Source organism: Melanostigma gelatinosum (genome assembly GCF_949748355.1).
Source record: "Melanostigma gelatinosum genome assembly, chromosome: 7".
Taxonomy (NCBI): Eukaryota; Metazoa; Chordata; class Actinopteri; order Perciformes; family Zoarcidae; genus Melanostigma; species Melanostigma gelatinosum.
The window spans coordinates 28,012,072-28,035,609 of NC_136640.1; the positions used below are offsets into that span (position 1 = coordinate 28,012,072).

A 23,538-nucleotide genomic window follows, 5' to 3' on the forward strand; every position below is an offset into this window, starting at 1 on the left:
CTAGAGCAGGGGTGTCAAACTCATTTTCACTCTGGGGCCACATCAGCATCACGGTCGCCCTCAAAGGGCCGGTTGTAAATGTAAGACGGTGTAAATGTAACTACGGTACTCCTAACATAGTTAGTTTAGTTTCCCAGGATATCTGTGACTTCCACAACACGTACTTCCAGTTGTGTGATTTCTCCTCCGCCATTGTTTCCTGTTGCTGGTGCAAAATGCATTCTGGGATATTTGGCTGTCCCAAGTACAGACAAGTCACCTCCGATGCATCCCGGGTAAAATGGGCAGAGCGAGCCACATCCGGGCATTAGGGCCGTGCTTGGCTCGATGTGAACTTTGAATTGGAACAGTACTTGGGCTGAGACTGATGACGTTTCAGTACAGAGAAGTACGCATGTTGAGAAACTTGTTGGAAATCCTCTTTATGGGCTGTTGCATCTCCTGTCCACCTGTTGTGATAGTTTTAATGTCGGCACACAGACAACATGCCATCTCATCACTTTTCACATCTAACTTTAAATTTTTGTAAAAAATAAAAAAAATTTTTTTTTTTTTTTTTTTTTCTCTGGCGGATTCGCGGGCCACATAAAATGACGTGGCGGGCCTGATCCGGCCCGCGGGCCGTATGTTTGACACCCCTGCCCTAGAGGCAGCTCGCGCACCCCCAGGGGTGCGCGCACCACACTTTGGGAATCCCTGACATACGGGATCACTTCGTGGGATATCTACGTATTACGGCACAATATTATTCGTAGGTTTAGCTCCGAATGCTGGATGAGACCAGACCGGAAAGAGGACATGACGTGTGTGTGCAGGCAGGGCTGTAAGGAAGAGGGACGAGAGCTGGAAACAGAGTGTGTTTGTTTGTGTGGAGAAATAGATCATAATAATAATTACTGTGACAGAAAGGAAAGTTCAAGAGGTGGGGCAGGTGAAGCTACTTGAGCGTTTGTCTGTTTTAACAGGTGGCAGGTGTCGAGTTACGGCTGCTGCACACCTGTCAGGTAGGTGTACAGTGTGTGTGTGTGTGTGTGTGTGTGTGTGTGTGTGTCTCAGCAGACAACAAGACAAGTCGACAGGTGGTGGGCACACCTCCGACATACACTTCGTATCCTCCACCTGTCCCATAAAACCATGAAGCTACTGCGGTAGAGCAAGGTAGGAGAGAGCATTCAGGCCTCAGCTCGCTTCAACCAAAGGTGAGATGTGGAAACTGGAAGCCTCCAGGTCACAAACACGTTTCACCACATCTTGCGTCCAACAGTTCTGCACATCCATGAAGTAAGTGAGGCAAAGGGACGTACCGACCACTCCGGGTGCAGCAGGACGTCGGTGAGCTCCAGCACCAGCGTGTAGGGTGGCTGGTAGTATGGCTCCTTCAGGGGGTCGGGCAGCAGCTTCAGGCTCGTCGGCTCGATGATCATCTGACCGTGACATCATCAACACACAGAGACAGCATGTCACACTGTGACTTCATAAGTCAACATTAACCATCAACCTAAAGTACGGCTCAGAAGTGTGTAATCAGCTGTTTGGTATTGATGTTCTTCTTCTTTCCTTCAATACTAACTATTTCAACAGAGATAAAAACTGAATAATTCAGACTCCAAATGAATTATTTAGACGGTTATTTGGTGGTTGAACCATTGCACAGCGTTCTTTTGACTCAAAAGCAAAATAACATCCATTTGTAAAGAGGACTTTCTACAATGTGAAAGCATGAAGAACATTCAAACAGAGTTAGTAGTAAGTCCTCTCAGACTTTGTGGCAGGGGGTTACAAACACTTCAACAATAGTGGAGGACCATGAGGAAGTCGGGTAGTCTGAGGAGATCCATCTGAGAGACGCTAGATGTTTTCTGCTTATCGATCAGCTCATATTATCGCTCTGAAAAAACCCAGACAGGAAGCTGAGCAATGCCGACATGCCCAGAGACTATACATCCATGAAGGTGTTTAACAACACAACGTCTGTGCAGGAAAACCCAAAACCACAACATGAATCCCCTTCAGACTGATGGAGTTACATGTTCTCATTCTGTGTGAGCGTCTACAGAAACGTCCTGCTCAAAGTATCACTATTATTCTGGTGAAAACCTGATGGTGTAAAAGATTCCTGCCTTTCCTTAATATATAGAATAAATGTGATCCTGTTTATCTTGTATAGATGTTAGCTTTCTACATTTCTTTATTCATGTTTTCATATAACATAGCATATATTTTACAACACAATAAATAATGTGCAGACTAATAAAACAGTATTTCCACCATGAATGAGGAAAATGTGTATTTATTATTGTATTGTGGGCATATTTAAAAGCCTTTACAGCTCAATCCCACTGACTGTACATCACAAGTGGACATCCCATAGTCTGTAGCTTTAATTATGTACAACAGGCTGCTTAGAGCTCGAGTGAGGAAGTCACAAGTCATAGTTCCTTCTCTCCAATCTATTTTATGTTGCTGTGATAACATAAAAATCATGAGCGTTATAATTTAACTTTGCCTAAACCCATTTTCACCGAGGAGAGCTTTAACGCACCACGCAGCTCAACCTCCGGTAGCTGTTGAGCTCCGTGCTGTCGGTCACTGATCACTCTGAGCTGCATGATGGGATGAATTACAATATGATGCGTGTCTGATTAAGTAGGATGTTGTTCCTCCACGGAGGATTGTGGACTAATCTTCTTCACTCACCAACACATGTGGTGTTTGAGTTACGTTACTGTCTCCGGTGTTTTGGCCGTTGTCACGTTGGCTTCTTGCAACCAGAAGTGGCACGAGAGGAGAGCTCAGTAAAAGGTCAATGGACTCATCTACATAGCGCCTTTCTGGTCTTTGGACCATACAAAGCTCTGAGCACTACATGTCATCATTCACCCATTAACGCACACACTGATGGCGGATGCTGCCATGCAAGGACCCATCAGATCCACACACACACACACACACACACACACACACACACACACACACGAGATCCGGGGATACCCGTCGCTCTTCCGATTATGGAACGGCACACTCAACCTCTAAACCACAGGCCCCTTACTTCACCTATTGCACGATGTTTACTGTTGTGCACCAATCACCAAGCCAAATGCCTTGTATGTGCAAACGTACTTGGCAATAAAACGATTTTGATCCAATGTGTTACCGAGGTAATAAATCAAGAGAGAAGTAGAGTTATTATCTCATAGACTTCTATACGACCAGAGGAGTCACCCCCTGGTGGACATTAGAGAGAATGCAGCTTTAAGACATGAAGCAATAGTTTCACTTTTCAGACCCTGAAGGTACCATTACATTGTCATTACAGTTCTAAAACGTCATATTTTTACACAACAAATTGAATTCACTGTTCCGCGGCTTACTTGGCGGTCAGGACGTTTGACTCACCTGTCTGTAGTCCTGGAAGTATTTGAAGGTTCTTTTCAACTGTTGGACGACGGGAGGTTCTGAGAGAAAGAATGGGAACCGCACAGAGGGAGAACACAGCGAATAATTCAATTTCATTCATTCATTCATTCACATACAAACAAGAGAGTGCAGGAAGTGGAAAGTCATCTCCAAATGTAGATACAAAAAGTAAAACAATCGCTCTGCATTTTCAGATTTCATTAATGAGAAATGTATAAAAAAATATGAACAGAGATGAGCTCATCAACCACACTCAAGTTGTTTACTACGAACAGAGGTAAATGAGAAAGAGCACAGCAGTAGTCTTAATGGGTCTTAAAAACTACAACTCCCTTCGGAGACAGCGTCACTAACAGCTGATAAGATCTGAGCAGCTCAATGAGTCTGTCTGGACCAAACAAGCTACCAAGCCACGCTGAGGGGACACCACTGAATAATGTCCATGTGACTGACAGCTGATACTTCATGATGCTCACTGTTGTTGCATTTTTACATAACGCAGTATTTCCTTACTTCCTCGGATAGTAAAACCTTCCAATGAATCCTTCGTAACGGATGAATATTTAAATTTCCGTGGACTGAAAACAGCACAAGATGCTGTTTAAAGCGTGTTGGACAAGTGGTGAATCATCTTCAATACTTTCCACTTCATGTCAAGCAGAATCAGATTTCATTCTCCAAAGCTGTCCTGAACCATCAGCACACAGACTAAGGTATTGTTTCAATATTTAGCTCTTTAAAAAGGGTAGAGAGACCCAGCTGCAGGTACTTCTATTGAACCGATTGTCACATTCTCGTTATGAATGTAATAACTAATGCGCTAAATAATCTCCCAAAAAGACACAAACTGGCTCTTTCGTGTCAAAGGGATTAAAAAGTGTAACATTGAATTATTTGCTTTCCTAACATATATCTGAGGCCTGTAACAGGAGGAGACAAATAATATGACTTTATTTATGGCTGTGTCAATCCACATGAGTTATGCATTACAGTATAGATTCTGTTTTGTTTGTAGAGGCTCAACTGATCACATGTATGTATCGAGTGTGGTGAGCAGACCTGCAGCCTCCAAACCCATCAATGAGGCCGAGACCAGATGTGCTGATGAGGCGGATAAGCCAGCTAGCCGAGTCCTGTTAATAACACCTCCGGCTGTCAACGCGCTAATGGCTAATAATGATGAAGACTTGGTTTCCCAGGGGGCTCATTACTGCAAATAGGACTACAATAGCAAGACACACTCACATGCACGCTTCACTCTGGCCTTCCATCTCGCTCTAAACACACATGCTGAAGCTAGCACACTCTGGTCCCAGGAGACTCAATACCCCAGAGTGCATAGCAGCGTACCGAAGCAGGAAGCGGAAGCCATCTGCCGCTGTGATGACGCGCTGACTGTGTGTGTGTGTGTGTGTTAGCAGATGGGGAAGGTAAATGAAGATGAGGGGTGGAGCAAAGGTCAGAGAAGACGGATGTAGAGAAACTCAAAGTTATAGGTGATTCATTTTGACAGCATACTCGTGCTCTGTTGGAAACGTAGAAATTAAGATACATAGATACATTTACAATTACCATGCAGGTGTCTGAGGGAGATATACTTCAAATATGCGCTGACAGGGAAGTTTGAAGCAGCGCGACGGACACAAATCAAAGGCAAAAACACAGCCACACGCGTGAGAAAGAAGAAGTTGATTTCATTCTGAAGCTGTGCTTTTGTGAGCTGACAGAGACGAGAGAAAGCAGAGAATAAAGCGAGCAGAACATTTTCTGACACTGGCAAGGCTGGTTTACCAGCGAGGCAAAGAAGCTAAGATACTGTATATTCTAGGAGTAACACTAAAATGCACTGAATCCAGGTGAAGAAGGACCTCATCTGGAGTCTTATTTTGATACAAACATGTGTTAATTAGCAGGAATGTAATGTCAAATGTTTAACTTTGCTTCTAGAAGATGTACTGTGAATATCGATCGTCTTATCTTGAAGGAAATATTCGTACATCAGCAGGAATGTCACACAACATGGTCGTGAAAACAGTGCTCCGTTTCATTAAATGTGAAAGTGTGATAAAAGAAATAAAGTAACACTAATGATTATCATGTTGGCCGTAACTGCGCAGCCCTCAATATAAATCTACCAAAACAGTGTGGAATTCTAAATGGCTCATAGCAACATGATAAATATGTTCTCAGTATGAAAATGAGAAGCTTTCATATGCTGTTGATAAGGTACTTTGCTTAACATAATAAAAGCAGTAATCAAGTTATTTCTAACAACAGTAAGTACAGTAATCATTTCAACGCAGACACTCAAACAGAGCCGGTCTACAGCCTATAATGATTCAAACACTACATCTGGCCTGTTGTGCTGCGAGGGGCTCATTCTACATCCAGGGCCAGGTTCGGCTGTCTATGGTCTGCTACTGCCAGTCACACTGCTGCTCCCTCACTATGAAGGGGCCCGGCCATCGCTCCAGCCAGGACTGTTTCCTGGCTGCACACTGGAGAAACGAACAGCGACATCAGAACAGCAGCAACTACATATCTTCTGACCGACAACTCACACTGCACTATGGTCAATAATATAAATGAATGAACAAAATCCCTTATGGTCTTTCAATGCAGCACTTGAGGTAGATCTGCCTATCTGCATATTTCATTAAGTTGATGTACTGTTAATAATCCACTTCTTCTTCTGTGTGTCAAAAGTTAAAAGTCCTTATGTTCTCATCTTAACTTTTGATGGCTTAAAGAATACGTGCCATAGTAGGCGATGTCAGACATTACAGCAGAGGCTGTTCCCCCTGACAGCGACTATACAGTCATGTGAAACTGACTGACGAGTTAAAGCTCTTCTCTGGTCGGAGCCCAGCTTATCTGGACTGTGGTATGAAAGATAATGTTTAACGATACATGATGCTGTAGAGACACACAGACTTTTTAAAGTAGTGCTTCAATATTTTAAATGAAATGCTCACAAACTTCTTCAAAAATGCAAAGGCTTCGAGGTTCTATTATTTAAACGCTGCATCGGCCACTGCTCCCTGGAGATCAGACGTGTCAGCCTCGTCAGGATGCGTGGAGGCCTTATGTGATGCATGCGCGTGTCGGGACGCAGGCTTTTATTATGGTAATAGAAGGGGGGGGGAGGATGGAGGAGTGGGTGGCTGAACAGAAAAGGACAGAGAGGAAGAGGAATGTTTATCATGCTGAGGGGAGGAAGTTGGCCACTTTCACCAAAGCAACTTATGTATTTATTATTTGCGGTTCTTGTGGTCTCATTATGGTACGGGGATTTTAGATCTATATGATGTCCTTTTTTAAAACACTGTCCTAGTTGATTACCTGTAAATAGTGGATCTTGTACTAAAGCTGGCTTGTAGAATGAGGATTTTGTATATATTCTTATTTTCTGTTTTGGACAGTTGGTTACCCTGATGTCCGAGCCCTTGAGGTCTTTGGGCCTGAGAGAAACACGATTTCATTCTCTTTCATGGTTGAAATGTGAATGATTTGTTACATCACATTACTCATGAAAACATGTTTGATTAAAACAATGAAGTCAGAGTCCAGTGTGGTGATGTCAACGTGTCAGAGAGGGCTGCTGTGGCTGTCGAGTCACTTAGTGAGCTGTGGACTCTCACAGGATTAAAACTCAAATATAACTTTTGAAATGCATTAAACAACCTCTATGTTTAGCTTCACATTTCTAATCTCCACTTCACAACCTGCAGTGTTTGGATGTAAAATGAGTGATTCCTGAGTTTCATCCGGATCATATTCTGGGAGATATGAGAGGCCACCGCCTCCTTTTTGTCCTCCTCTCTTGTTTCTCTCCTTTCATCTTCTCTCCCTCTCTAACGGTCTTCCTTTCATAGTCAATGTCGGCTCTTTGTGCGAGAGGCCTCGCTCCGTCGAGCTGTCAGCTCAGCGGTCTGCGTTTCCCTCCAAAGCCGGCCTGGGTGGGCTGATCTCTCCGGCTGATGCTCAGGCCAGCTAAATGTGTCCTGCCTGAGGTTATCATTCAGGTTTTTGTTTTGTATTATACTACATTCATCCTGGTAAGGGGGACATTTGTCTCTGCATTTGACCCCCCCCCCCTTTATCAGGGAGCAGTGGATGCTTTGGGAGGGAGGAAGCCCAGTCCCCTAAAAGGAGTTTGAATAAGCAACTTACAATTTTCGGGGAAACTAATACAATTGCTAAGTGAAGTAGAGTCCTAAAATATAATGAAAGCTTTCAAGTTGTTGGTTAGTTGTTGTTTGGAAGGAGTGCCACATATTTTGAAAGTGAAGAAATCGATTTCAAGTTGAACTCTGTCACATGTGTTGCAGGGTGGACAAATGGAGAAAAAGAGGGGATACAAACAAAGTTAAGGAGGGAGGGAGAAAGAATGAAGGAGGGAGGAGTTGAGCAAAATAAGAGAAGAGAAGAAAGAGTTGGAAGGATTAATAGAAAGAGGCTGTTATGAACGCAGCATAGAGGGGAGGAGGTGAAGGGAAAGGAGAAGAAAGAGGGAGAGGTGGTACAACAAAGTAGGAAAAGAATAGAGAACGCAGGATAAGAGGATGGATGGCAGAAGACAAGGAGAGGAAGGATACAGAGTAAGGAGGCAAAAAGGAGAATAGGAAGGAGGTAAAAAGGGAGGACAAAGAAAAGGAAGGATAGGAGGGACCAGCGGAGGAGGGAGGAAAGGAGGGAGATGAAAAGAAAATGGAAGATTGAAAAGAGAGAAACTATAACAGGAGTAAGTGCTGAATGAAAGTATGCAAGGACACAAGGAGGAATAACGAGGGGAAGGAGAAAATGGAAGATTGAAAGAAAGAAGGAATAAGAGGACAGCAGGAAAGATGAAAAGGTATGAAAGCAAATGAGGAAGAAAGAAGAGAAAAAGAGGGAAAACAGGAGAAAGAAAAGAGAAGAAGAGAGGAAACAAGGGATGAAATGAAGAGGTGAAGATGGAGGTGTGGAGAGACGGATGGAGGGGCCTCCGCCCCGAACAAAAGCTGTGGTCAGGCTCAGCATCTGCTTCACAACCCCCCCAAATCGTTTGTTTTCTCTGTGGTGACAAGTGGCAGCGTGGCCCGGCCTCTTTAATTCTTTAATGTGTGTGTGTGTGTGTGTGTGTGTGTGTGTGTGTGTGTGTGTGTGTGTGTGTGTGTGTGTGTGAGAGAGAGAGGCCTCTAGGGAAGGAAAGAGTGTGTTCATGTTAGAGCAGCAGCGGCCAGCAGGTTTTAAGCTCCACATTAATTATTTTATGATAAACACTAACACATGCAAAGACACTCACTTGGACTCAGACAGTTCAGGATCACACACACAAGAGTTCACACTGCGTCCAAAATACTTCAATGTTCAAGTCTGTCTGAAACAATAGCTAGGGGCCCATATGAACACGAGAACGCTCGTATGACATTGATTTATCAAATCGATTTTCATCAATGAAAAAGAAATATCTAGATGTTAGAAAGTAAACTTGTGTAGTTCTAGTATTGTGTTATATGGTGGACAGTTAACTGTAATGTAAATGAATACTACATGATGAAAAACACTTTCTCTGTGTGCTATATGTTTAGGTGCGCATGTGTATTTATCAGACGTCATTGCAAAGAACACACACAGAGCAGATAATTGTTGGTCTGTGAGGATCAAGGGTCAGTACACATGTCATGAAATCCAAGGGGAGTGCTCTGTGTGTGTGTTTAGGAGGTGTTATCTTTCCTGGTTGCTATGGTATCCGACGCTCCTTTGCACACGGAATGCCGCCACTTGGCACGCAAACAGTCTGTAGTCAAACATGTCCCATTAGACCCATTCATGGAGCTGAGGAGGAAGAGGAGGAGGAGGAGAGCAAGGGATAGCAGAGGGGGAGGACAGGATGGCGGAGAGGATACTGGAGGTAGCGAAAGGGGGAAGACCGGATGGAGGAGTAGAAAGTGAAGAGGTGAAGATGAAAAGGAAGAGAGGATTGAGAGGGATGGAAGGAACAGGAAGAGGAGGGGGAAGAAGAAAGCAAAGAATGGCAGAGGGGGAAGGATGCCATGGAGGAAGAATATGAGAGGAGGACAGGGTGGAGGAGAGGAGAGTTCACAGGTGAAGCTGAAAAGAAGGAGAGGACTGAGAGAGATAGGAGGAGGAGAAAACGAGGGAGATCCCTGAGGGAGCATGAACTTTTACCCTGGTCCCTAAACTCATCAGGGAATATTTGGCCCTGGTCCCTGAGGGCCAAATGGACCAAGACACGCCCAGTCGCATCCATCGCCTGCTCATTTTACGTAGCCAGTGTAGCATCATAATCACAGCACAAACCTTTTCTCTCTTTTCTGTGGACTTGAATTTAAGACATCAGCACTTTACAGAATCTGGTGGAACACTGTCAATGACGGATTATCTGATCTTTGCTACGCTGTCACAAGAGCGTGTGGAAGAAGCATTAAGTTGTTCACTTTGACTCATTTAAGGGGCCGACTAGTTAGCTGGCTAGCTAGCTTGCTAATTACTAGCTGGTTTTATGCTAGTTACAGAACATAAAAAGCACCCCATGACCTGAGTCTACGTTACTTTAACATTTAGCTGGATGATGGCTCTTCTCTTATTTTAGCTTATGCTAATCGCTAGCGCTAATTGATAAAGCTAATGGCTACTATTGTCATGATTACGGTGCGGTAAGTGCTGTAAAGGGTCTGTTACAGTGACAAAATACAGCAACGCGACAAGCTCTTACAGACATTTGTGAATTTGAGTTTACATGCTAGGATATGTGTATGCTAGCGATCAACATTAGCACTAGCGATTAGTGGCGTCATGATTTAGATTCTAAATTAAAAAAAAAAAAAAATCTATGGAATATAAGCGTCCAACATTCAAACTCTAAAGCAGGACCAGCGATTTTCCCAGTATTTGAGTGCTTTGAGTGGTCAGAAAGACCAGAAAAGCACTATACAATACAAGTACAGTCCATTTACCATAACTCCTAATCGATCATCAAAAAAGCTGGCCAGTTAAATGTTCTGACCGATTGTTTCAGCTCTAGAAAAGACCAAAACCAACAATGTGTTAGTCCGTCTCTCAACACTGAAGACGTAAATCTTTAAAAACACAAATGCATAGTTTCATCAGTATTTTCCTAAAACAGCTGGTCACTGTAACAAACAGGAGGCAATAGTGCAGTTGTGGGGACTATCTTCAGCGGGGGATTAATCCACATTTGGTGCTCCAGTGAGTATTTGGGGCAGCAGGTCGGTGGATGTGGGACTGGGTCTAAATACTGCAGTGTGGGAGGAAACTTTAAATAAATACTGAGTCTATTGCGGCCTTAAACCATCCACACTATGTGTGAGCAACAGCTGTGGAGTTTAAATGCGATCGATCTGCTGGGACAGAACTCTGCTATTAAAGGAATTCTGATCGCCTGCTGATACCAATAATCCCTTCATCAATACCTCGGTGTTCCCGGAGGCCACATCCCTCCTTCTGTTCACAAACCAATCCATCCATCCATCCTTCTGTTCACAAACCAATCCATCCTTCTGTGCATCCATGTATCGACACATCATCCCACTCTCCCCTGTCTGTCTGTCCAGACCTCATTCACTCTTCCTGCAGTTTTCCTTTGAGCCTCAGCCTTGCTGAAGACCAACCAGCCGGCGGCTGCAAACACATTGGCTTTATGAGGCGAGGACCTGGAGGGAGCAGAAACAAGGACAGAGATGGAAACAGATGGACAGACGGATAGAGACAGACAGGAAGAGAGAGGAGAGACCGTAATAAAGTTAGACACAGTGGGAGGTTTGTGTTCAGGAGGACAAAGTGGACCTCGGGGAGCGTTTCATGATGGATTCAGGGGGAGGGATGAGTGCAGGCAGGAGACACAGGCTGCACCTCTGGGAGAGAGAGTTATTGATGAGCGGATTATTATTAGCAGCAGGCCATCACAACTCGTTTAGACGGGCAGTCGAATAGCAGCGGATCGATCGGAAGCATTTAGTTTAACATCAGAATTCATCATCTCAAGAATTTGTGTTGATGATCGCGCTCGTCGTTCAATGTCCATTTAAAAATTGATTTGGTGCTGATGTTGGACATTAAATACATTTTAGAGACTTTCTGAGCCATGCCAAAGAAACTGCCGTTTGTATTGTCAGCCCTTCTAGTCTTAGTCCTGAGATCATACGTCTATGGAAGTTTTACCTTTGTACATACAGCACGTATGTACAGTCAGGGCCAGAAGTATTTGGACTGACACAATTTTTCTAATTTTGCCTCTTTACACAACTCCAATGGATTTGAAACTAATCAGTCAACATGTGGTTGAAGTGTAGACTTTCAGCTTTAATTCAATGGATAAAACAAAAAAAACAAATCACAATAACCGTTTAGGAATTACAGCCATTCTTACACAGCCACCCACATTTTCAGAGGCTCAAAAGTAACTCGACCAACTAACATAATTGTGACTATAATCATTATTTTTAATACTTTGAGGAAAATCCTTTGCAGTCAATGATTGCCTGAAGTCTGGCTCCCATAGACATCACCAGACACTGAGTTTCCTCCCTGGAGATGCTTTGCCAGACCTTTTACTGCAGCCTCCGTCAGCTGCTGCCTGTTTGTGGGTCTTTCTGCTTCAGTTTTATCTTCAGTAAGTGAAAGCCTGCTCACTGGGGTTGAGATCAGGTGACTGACTTGGCCATTGAAGAATATTCCATTCCTTTGCCTTGAGAAGCTCTTGGGTTGTTTTAACAGTATGTTTTAGGTCATAATCAATAATATTTGGTAATAATAAGTCTCTCTCTGGAGAAATAACCACAGTGTAAAGATGCATGTGTGCTCTGTGTTTCTAGGTAGTTTGAGGGAATGAATGATGGGAGAGGGGCATGTGGAGGGTTGGCGCGCACACACACAATTTTTTTGGGGACATTACATTGACTTACATTCATCTCCAACCCAAAATGTATAGATTTACATTATATGGACGTGCAGTTTGCCCCCATAAATGCATCCCCACAGTCTGACTGAGGCTTCATCAACATCAATACGTCAAAAACATCTCCGTCCAGACTAGCACGCCTGAAAACGGATGTCACATGACTATTCATGTACACTGGAGTACAACAGAGTATTATAGTATCTTTGATAGTAAAAGGTAGTAATAATACTTAACATCAGCAGGATAGCAAAAGTCCAACTCGGACAAAATCTATTTTCCAAGATCTTCCTGTGCAATACTGTCAGACAGCAAGTTACAGACCAAAACCACAGAAATAAAGTCAAATCAGACACAAGCTGGCCAATAACAATCATGTGACCACAGAAGAAGCCTAAACATGACCCTTAGAGACTACATACAACACATCCACATGATCCCATTCATTCAGTTGTTCTGAAGTGACGTTATGAATCAAAGTGTTCACACTCACCTCTGTCAAACTCATCTGGAATCTGTCAGGGAGGCACAAAGGAGAGAGAAGTTATTACAATGGTAATCACATCAATCAATCCGTGGTGTGTGTTGACAGTAAACATGTTGGCATCACATCGGGATCATTCATACGCGTGCTGTGACGACTCAGGGTTATGTCTGTGCTGACGATACAACTACTAATCAGTCACTTCGCCACTGATGGTTACACACAATATAGAAAACAACCGGAGGAGGACGAAGAGAAGATGAAGGAGAATAAGAAGAAGGATGACAGAGAAGAAGAGGAAAAAACGAAGAAGCAACAGCAGAAGGAGCAAGGGAGAAGAGGAGGAGTAAAGGTCAGAGGAGCAGCTGATGTGGGAAGGAGAAGAAGGAGACAGCGCACAGCCAGGGGGAAAGACTCCACCTGGTGGCCATGACACAGATGTGCATTTAGATATAACAGACTGACCCACTCAATGTGATGGTCCATTATGTCTAAGAGGACACCTGATGAACGATCACAACAACACACTAGACTGTCACTATCACCAACTGCATGTGCAGTCAGTCACTGGCCACGTTGAAAGCTTCTTTAGACACTTCTGTCCTCGATGAGGCGACTCATTCGAAATTAAATGAATCACAAGCCAAACGTTGTTTACAATTCAGAGAAAACATGATGGCTGGAGGAGAAGTTGACACCTTGGTAACACATTGGATTTCCATCATGTCAGCTGTTGGGCTCTCCTTTATAAAAAGGAGGATGTGATGAAGGGCTTTCTTTTGTAACCATTTGTAATTTACTCATTTTTGCTCAGTGAACTTGACTAAACTTCAATAAAAACACGAACAAATTTACCATCTGAGGTCCAAATACTGACACAGGCAACGATCAACAGCACTTTCCTGCTGCGCGAGAGAAACCTGTGCACAAACCGTCCTTAAAGGGACAGTTTGCATGTTTTGAAGTGGGGTTGAATGAGGTACTTGTGATGTCTGTGTGGAGTCACAGAGAAACAGACAGGAGTACTGTGCAGTAGTTCTGCGAGGTAAATAGATGTTTTTCAGCATCCACAGCAGTGCATTGCTTTGTTCCTGTGCTGGTAGGATGACTGCCTTCTAGTGTAGGTATGGATAAGTACTCTAAGAACAGAGGACACCGACTCATTTACTTTAAAAGGTATCAAAACGGAACAGGATGAAGCTGCAAGAGCGCAGTTTGAACATCCTCTCGTGAACAGCGAGAGTCGTTAGCAGAGAACCAGATGCTCACATACGGCGGTGAAGTGGAGCTCAGCTGCCATGTGGACCGAGGTGTGAAGCACGCCATTAAAACCTCATCGACACCTCGGGACCACTGCAGAGGAGCAGGAGGGGAACAGGTTTCTCACACACCGGACAAATAATACAACACTACTACCGACAGCAAGTGTTGAAAGAATGTGGAGAACAAATCATTCTGGGATACATTATTGACCACCAGACAGTCTGTGAAATATAATACCGCTCACTAAAACATATTAAATATAATGTCTTTCACAGCAGGGAAGAATCTGAACCGTGTATTAACAATAGTGTCAGAAGTTTCACAAGGCGTTCCCCACAAAGAGAGAAGTGTTCAGAGAGACCAGAGCCTTTAACCAACAATGCACAGAGCCACAGACCCTTTACGTTCATTCTTCCCTGGGCAATTTAAAAGCAGTACGTCTCATATATTCAGAGACTGACGGTTATTAAAAGCAGTAATGTGAAGCGCAACTAAAGAGACAGAACAACTCTCATGAGCAAACATACCCACTCACATCAGACATGAAGGCACAGAAAACAATCCTGAGAGCCCAATCATGATGTAAACAGTGAGGAATAGAGCTGAAACAAGTGGTTTAATAACCACAGATCAAGTCCCTGCACACTAATGTCTCTCTTTAGAAGATGAGAAGAATATAATAATGTGGCTTTTTTGGTTGCCATCCCTTTACCACTAAATTAACTGAACGCTGCAGGGCTATCTCATTAATCCAGCCCTTCTTTTACTTGAAATGATTAAATGTATTCATTATTAGAGGATACATTTATAACTCATCCAGTTACATTTAAAAACTGACAATAAATATTGTTGAGATACAATTCAGCTGAACAACAGTCAGTTGTTGACTACATACAGACATTAATACAACTGCTAGGCTGCGACGTTCCTGCGACGTTACTGTGCTGACAAACATTTGCACGATGAAAGAGTCAAATAACATGACTAAACGAACGTAGTAGAAGAAGCTAAAAGACCCTACAATACACTATGTATTATACAACTAACATGTCACAATATTACAAATATACAACAGCATCAGCTGACAAACATCCTGAACTGTATCACCATGGTAAGATCTAATTAAATCGTGCAGGTCCTCAATATAATTATCTAGAGATGTTCCGATACCATTTTGTCGTGATCGATACTAATTCCGATACCTGGACTTATCGGCTCACACCGATTGCGGATCAGATAAGTTGCGTTAAAAGCTGGTGGGATTTTCCAGCGTTAACTATTGCTAAATTGTTGACATTGTGCTCACTGTGGCTAACATTACATGGTAAATGGAGAGTACTTGTGTAACCCTAGTCCTCAGACCACTCAAAGGCTTTAACACTACGTGTCATTCACACACTGATGACAGCAGCTATCATGCAAGGTGCCAGCTGCCCATCAGGACGATCTAAAATTCACAGCATACACATTCACACACCACAGGCACAGCCTACAGGTGTAATGTTGTAGGTAAGTGTGTTGCCCAAGGACACATGGACATGGACTAGTGGAGCCGGGGATCGAACCGCTGATCTGAGTGAAGGACGACCCACTCCACCACTGAGCCACGCTCGCTCCAGTCGTTAGGCTCTCCTCTAGCAGCGGCATCATTAATGCGCTCTCTCCTCAACAGAGATGAGAAAGAAGAGAAAAGGCTCACTGCATCTGCTGCTGATGGCAGTAGCGATCGGGCAGGATGTAGTGATCGGGTAGTGAGTAGAAGAAGAAGACAAGGTTTACTCTTGTGGATATTTGTATTCCACTAGAAACATACATATTCTGTTTGTAACAACAAACCAGTGCCTTTAATAGCTCTGGTTGTATTATATTATTTTGAACAATGTTTCCAATCAATGATCACAACAGAGTGGTGGCAATATTGTTTTCTGTATTAATGTGATGAAGCACGAGGGTTTGACACATATATAATCTTAAGGAAGACCCCTGCTCTATGTGTATTCTATATGTAAACAGTTTCTATCATTTACCAGTAAATGTAATAAGCAGATAAATCAGTAATCGCTCTAATTCCTATAAAAGAAGGAAGGCTTCTGGAAACAGAACTTGCAATGGTAGAGCGTCTAATGAAAGAATGGATTAAATAGATGTAATGTGGTCTCATGATGGCATCACGGCTGTACTGAGACCGAGATGCTCCCTCAAGATGAGAGAAGTGTGTCGACTTCCCCGTCCGAACACAATAAGATGTAAAGCTGATGAGGTGTGTCTTTTGAAGAACTTCCCCCATAGTGTCCCCTCTGACATGTGCACATTGCGGGGGGGGGGGGGGGGGGGGGGAGAGCCCTCCTTGGCTTTGAAGTGATCTAGTCTGCCTGTTGGTTAGACAGGATACAGCCAAAAAGGTTTACAGTGTGTGAGACGGGGAATTCAAGATCGTTACAATACAGCATGGAAGAGAGACAGGTCCTGGTTCACACACATCCTCCAGAATGGACTTATGCAGCTGACCGTGACCTCTGACCTCTAGGTAATAAAGGTTTGAGTGAGAAGACACTCTCCCCGTACATCAAGCTAAAACGTAAGGTTACTTTCATGACAGATTCATCTTTTGCTGATTTTTGTTTTTGAAGAACAGATTTGTCCAAAGAAAGTGTCTTGAAATTCCTCATTCTGTCTGTCCAGTGATGAGAAAGTTACAAAGTCCTCATGTGTGATACAATGATGAACTAATTATCAAAATTGTAATTTATTTCCTGTATAACAACGAGTAATGATTTCAGAAAATCTTCCATTCTGGGACCCAAAGCCGGGATTATAAAAAGTCAGTCACCAAAAACCCACTGACAATGTTTTATTCTCACAACATCTAGCAACGCCATGAACGGCACTGTGGAGGTAGCCACTCTGTGGCGGTAACCACTCTGACAAGGTAACCAGTCTGTGGAGGTAACCACTGTGACGGTAATCACTCGATAGTATTCATCAAAAGTACAATTTTACATTTTGATTGCTGTTAAGACTCACTGGCGGGTTAGAAAAGCATGTTATCCCAAATAGACAAAGACACTAACAAAGCACAAAACTGTAAAAACACAACATATTGTTGGATTTTAAACTTTCCCACAGTCCCTGAAGGAATATGTGACAAGCGCTTTTGTCAGAATAAACGATCAAATCAAAGCTAAAAATAGCGATATTTTATCAAAATCACTTAAAATCACCAAAAAGAAGCCGTTTGCACTGAACACATCCAGTACAAAACATTGAATTGTGCACCCGTCAGCTGAACTGGGAAGCCATGATTGATTCAACTTAGACGGAGAGTTACGTGACAAAACATTGACTGCCTAAACTTGCGTTTCCTTTCCTTCTGATTTATGGCATGAATTATATAAAGGCTCTTTACATGACATTCAGAGCGTTAGCATAGCATATTGGCAATCTAAAGACGTAGAGCAGTAAGCTGAGCAGAGAATGAAGTCACTCTCTCTCTGGGTGCCGTGTGGAGGCTCTGAACCGTCCAAATAATAGTTAATAGTCTTTAGTTGCAGTCCTCATTCACCAATTCACTTAATTAAATGATTTATTGTTTCAGTTGTAGTTGAAATTATAACTGCTCTAAACAGCAGAGAGGTGACAGCAAAGTACACCTTGGTCTTACTTTAGTAAGTAGTGTTAGATCCTGGGGTACTTCTGGCCCGATACGGGGCTACTTACTGACTCAGCTCTCTATTAAAAGATTGTCGAGCTGGTGTTCTGGCGAGGGAACTCGCCTGGCTCTTCTAACTGACGTTACTCCCAACGTCTACCCTGCTTCCTCCGGTCTGAGCGCGCTCGGCCGAGAGACCAGTCCTGGCCCCGGGCGCTCCCACCAGTCGCGTCGGTTATGGCAGCTTCCCTCTTATGGATCCGTGCTCTTGGTAAATGCCAGGTTAGGTTTTAACGGCTAGGATTACTTCTAAAACCGTAAGGGGTTGTTAAGTGGATTCAGTCTCTAGGACCTATGGCTCGCGAGCCAGATGTGGCTCTTTTGATGATTGCATATGGCTCGCAGATAAAACAAAATATTCTCACTTGTTTTAATCCATCCATCGATTTTTCACTGCGCATGTCCTGTTCAGGGCTGCAGGAGCAATTGTCCATTATTTTAATTGGATGATACTGGCCTACGTTTGCCGTTGCTGGGTAAAACAGGTAAACGCCCCCTTTTGAATCAGTCTGAGACTGCGTCTGCTCGGTCATTAGCTCAAAGCTAACCCTTCGACGAAGAAGATGGCGAAAAGAAAAAAAGACGACGAGTATCGTACATTTCAGGACGAATGGACCGAAGAATTCGCCTTTGTGGAGAGAGCGGGTTCTGCGGTGTGTCTAATTTGCAATGACAAAATTACATCGTTGAAACGGTCGAATGTAAAGCGGCACTTCGACACGCGCCACGCTACCTTTGCATCAAAATACCCTGCGGGAGACAGCAGAAAGAAAGCGTGCCAAGAGCTTCTGAGCAGGGTGCAAGCTAGCCAGCAGCAACTCCGCGTATGGACCCGGCAAGGTGACTATAATTCGGCTAGCTTTGCTGGTTCTTTAGCAATAGTGAGGAACGGAAAACCATTCACAGATGGCGAGTATGCTAAAACGTTCATGCTGGATGTAGCCAATTAACTTTTTGATGATCTTCCGAACAAAGACAAGATAATCAAACGGATACAAGACATGCCTCTGTCGGCAAGAACTGTTCATGATCGTACCATCGTGATGGCAAACAAAGTGGAGGAAACGCAAGTGAAGGACATAAATGCAGCGCCGTTCTTTTCTCTGGCTTTGGATGAGTCAACAGACGTGAGCCATTTGTCGCAGTTCAGCGTGATTGCAAGATATGCTGTTGGTGACACACTGCGCGAAGAAAGTCTTGCTGTTCTGCCATTAAAAGGGTCCACAAGAGGTGAGGATTTATTCAAGTCTTTCATGGAGTTTGCTCAAGAAAAAAGTCTACCTATGGATAAACTTCTCTCAGTGTGTACTGATGGTGCTCCGTGTATGGTGGGGAAAAACAAAGGATTTGTGGCGCTTCTCCGTGAACATGAAAATAGACCCATCCTAAGTTTCCATTGCATTATACACCAGGAGGCACTTTGTGCTCAGATGTGTGACAGGCAGTTTGGCGAAGTGATGTCGCTGGTCATTCGTGTGATCAACTTTATTGTTGCCCGAGCCTTAAATAATCGCCAGTTTAAAACACTGCTGGATGAAGTTGTAAATAACTATCCTGGTCTGCTTTTGCACAGCAATGTGCGTTGGTTGTCAAGAGGGAAGGTGCTTAGCCGTTTTGCGGCTTGCCTGAACGAAATCCGGACTTTCCTTGAAATGAAAGGCGTCGGGCATCCTGAGCTAGCCGACACCGAGTGGCTCCTCAAGTTTTACTATCTCGTAGATCTGACTGAACATCTGAACCAGCTCAACGTGAAAATGCAAGGCATTGGAAATACAGTGTTATCCCTTCAACAAGCTGTATTTGCTTTTGAAAACAAGCTGGAGCTTTTCATCACGGATCTTGAAACAGGTCGTTTACTACATTTTGAAAAACTGAGCCAATTTAAAGATGCATGCACAGCAAGTGAGCCCATTCAAAACCTTGATCTCCACCAGCTAGCTGGCTGCACATCCAGTCTCCTACAGTCCTTCAAAGCACGCTTTGGAGAATTTCGTGAGCACACTCGTCTTTTTAAGTTCATCACCCATCCAAACGAGTGTTCACTGAACACAGCCGACCTGAATTACATCCCTGGTGTCTCCGTCAGAGATTTTGAAGCAGAAGTGGCTGACCTGAAGGCCTCAGACATGTGGGTGAATAAGTTCAAGTCACTGAATGAAGATTTGGAAAGAATCACACGACAGAAAGCGGAGTTGGCGAGCAAGCACATGTGGACAGAAATGAAAAAACTCCAACCCGAAGACCAGCTGATTCTCAAAACTTGGAACGCGCTTCCTGTCACATACCACACACTGCAGCGTGTGAGTATTGCTGTATTGACCATGTTTGGATCTACGTATGCATGTGAGCAGTCATTCTCACATCTTAAAAACATCAAGTCCAACCTACGATCACGTTTAACGGATGAAAGCCTCAACGCTTGCATGAAGCTTAACCTCACCAAGTACCAACCCGACTACAAAGACATCAGCAAATCCATGCAGCACCAGAAGTCGCATTAATGGTGAGTGTTATAACAACATTATTTAAAAGAATAAATTCAGAGGCTTATTATACTGACATTTAGTTGAATTCACTTTTAAAATATATTATATGGCTCTCACTGAAATAAATTTCCAAATTTTTTGCTTTCATGGCTCTCTTAGTCAAAAAGGTTCCCGACCCCTGCTCTAGGATAACCTTTCAGAACTCAGTTGTTAGACATACAATGGCTTTAACTTTTTACTGCCACGAGGAACTTTTTAATACTGGAGCAAATGAATTCACTTGACAAATTTACTTTAAATGCAGATTAGATATTTATTGCAGGTTATATTTAGTTAGTTTGCAAGGGTTAAGCTACAGCTCACATAAAATGTCACTACACTTGATTCGTTACGTTCATTTTCTTCTCAGATTATACTCATTAGTTTTAGATGCCGAGAAGGCTCGGTTGGAGCTGGATGTTCAAAGGTGCGATGAAAAGGTTATTTTGGAGTTGTTAGGAGCGAAGGTCCGCCGGACCCTCAGTCCTCCTGCTCTCGCAGCGAAGTCCGTTCAACAGTCCTCAAAACTCAGTACAAAGTCTTTCTAGGGCTGCTGCGTCTTCTCCGTTGTCCAGTTGTTAAGTATCGAGCAGTGGGGAGAGGAAAACCTCCGTCTTTAAATCTTATTGTCCACGAACAGCGGTCTTCTTTCCGTGAACAGAGACGAAGTCCTCAATACATCAGTTACGATCGTCCGTATCTCCTCATCGGTGCACTTGGACGGCACCCGTGTTGAAATCCCAGTTTGCCGTTTGCAAGTCACTTCTTTTATAACACTTTTGGGCTGTCAGCCCCCTCCTGTTCAATACATGATCTCATCCCCCCACCCTCTGGAGAGGGCGTTGGGTTCAAACATGTCCGGACATGTCCAGGCTTCATCCTGTATCATGCCTTTATGACTCATCTCTTGCAACAGTCTTCTCCTAACCCCACCCATAACATCTGTTTCCTATTTTCTGCCAAGTCATCCTGACAAACACTTTTATCGCAGCTCCGGTTACACAGGACATTTGTTAAACACTTATTACAATTGTTAAATCACTCTATGCATTAAACATTCGTTACATAATTCATACACTTTATCTTTTGATTACATTTTATTCTGAGTATATGCTTCGTGCTTTTATATCCTGACTCTCCCTTGAATGTGCCAACAGCCAACATGTTACCGAGGCAGCTCTGTGGGCTCAACTCTTCTTGACAGTAGGTAGTGTAGTGGTGTAACGAACCATCGTCGATCCGTGATCCGTACGGATCCCCTCATGGTTCACCACGCATGTGAACCGCTGATTAATGACACAGTTTAACGTTAAACATCACAGAGTGAAATAACGTTTTACTGACATCTTTATCCACCAATACTCAGTGAAATATGAGATCAGGACGTCATGTATGTTTCTCTAGTCTCTGATCATGTTACATCACAAACAACCATCAGTATTTGAACTGACGGAGGAGAATGAAGGTTCTGTTCAGTTACATTATGATGCGTTCAGGCTCTGCTCAGTGAAAATGAGTGTTGAGTGAAGGTAAATAACATTATGATGTGTTCACATGTGATCTGTAAAATGTAGTGTTGGTGAGAAACTTGAATAAATCCAGTTGTTTGTAGGAGATGTTTTCACAACATAAATAGATATTAGAGATGAATTATGATCCGTTAACACTATAAGCAGCTTATAATACATCATCTCAACTACTAATGACAAGATATGTTTTAATCAATAAAATACAATCTTTCATTTCCTTGTCATTTGAATTGTGTGTTTTCATGATGAAAAACAAACACTGTAGGTGACTATAACAAAGTGAAAGGATAACATTTAGAATGTTTGCTGTTGAGTGGTTGAAATGATCTTTGGGACGATGGCAAAAGGAGCCTTGTAGACCAGCTGACATAATCAAACAACAATATGGATCATCAATGATCTGCAATTAGTATCAGCGGCTAAAAACATGATCAGGGATCTCTAAAAGTTATATTTGCTCCCTTTTTGTCTTTGGTGCTGATCCGATCTGTGACTCTGATCCGAACCGTGAGTGTTATGATCCGTTGCACCACTAGTAACCTTACAAGGTCTTTCCCCCGTGGAAATAAACAGTGAATGAACAGCGTAGTAACTGTATTACCAAAGCAGACGCTGAACAACCTTCAGACCCAGACCACCCACTCTCACGGCACTGACACAGTGTCCTGTGGAGGACTTTCTTTGAAGTAAACTTGGGTTCCCACACAGCACCGGCACACGCCAGCGACGCCACATGTCCCCGTCCCATTGAGCCGAGACGAGACAGAGTCTCGGGGTGAGGAGGCGAGATAAGTGTGCACAGGACGGCCGGCACAGAGAAGTGTGTCGTCTGAGCTGGACGCTGCCGACAGGAAGTCCAGGTGAGATAAGTGTGCTCTTTGAAGAAGGCAGCCATCCTCCCCGGCTGTAAGGAAGTGAACGGAGCGGAGACAAAGGACTGTCCATCTTTCCCACATCCACACCTCGTATCACAGATAGGGACAGCAGCCCCATACGTGGTTCAAAAGAAACGGACTGACAAAAAATAAAAGTCAGGTCAGATTGTTTTGGTGACTCTTTGTTCTGCTTTTTAGTGCCGAAAAGTGGATTCCCATCCCTGCAACTTTTGTTAAAAATAATACATTTGGACATTTATACATAATGACGGTTTGTCCAGCTGGCTATCTTATGTCAAAATCCGGTTCTTCGTGTTCAGGGTGATTCCCAGAGACAGCACTCATCTTGGTGGAGTATTTTATGATCAAACTATTGAGTTCAATTCCTCCGCCTTTTTGCTGCAGGAGGTCGAGTCAAGAAAATAAAATTCACTTTTTTCTGATGACGGCTTCAAAGTCTCCGTGACAAAGAGCTCTCAGCAGGAAGCCTTCCTGTCCCGCTGAGACTCCTTGGTACCAACAAAGGGACCTTAATGTGAGAGAAGTGTGCCCTTTGAAGTGGCCTGTCTTCCCAGGCCAACACCTCCAACAGCAGATCTGAGAGCTGCTCAGAGAATACCTCAGACCTCAAGTCTAGATTTATCAATACAGGAATCTTTCATGTTCATTAAACTGGTGCAGAACTATGTGATATTGATGTTAATAAATGAAAAAAATCTTACTGATATTGTCAACATAATCTAATCTCATCTCAAAAGGTCCACTTGCTCGCTTTCTGGAGCAGCTTCATCCGTCAACAGACATACAGATGAA

General features: G+C 43.4%; 1 protein-coding gene across 2 annotated transcripts in view; it reads right to left on the bottom strand.

Annotated features, from left to right (window-relative positions):
* Nucleotides 1-23,538, bottom strand: part of timm50 (translocase of inner mitochondrial membrane 50 homolog) — a 43,902-nt gene that overhangs the window by 10,018 nt on the left and 10,346 nt on the right. For both annotated transcript variants that reach the window (XM_079272092.1, XM_079272093.1), the window contains exons 4-6: nt 12,834-12,855; nt 3,397-3,455; nt 1,305-1,424 (exon numbers count right to left, since the gene is read on the bottom strand). In XM_079272092.1, coding sequence (XP_079128218.1) covers nt 1,305-1,424; nt 3,397-3,455; nt 12,834-12,855 — 201 coding nt within the window. The remainder of the gene's footprint in view (nt 1-1,304; nt 1,425-3,396; nt 3,456-12,833; nt 12,856-23,538) is intronic.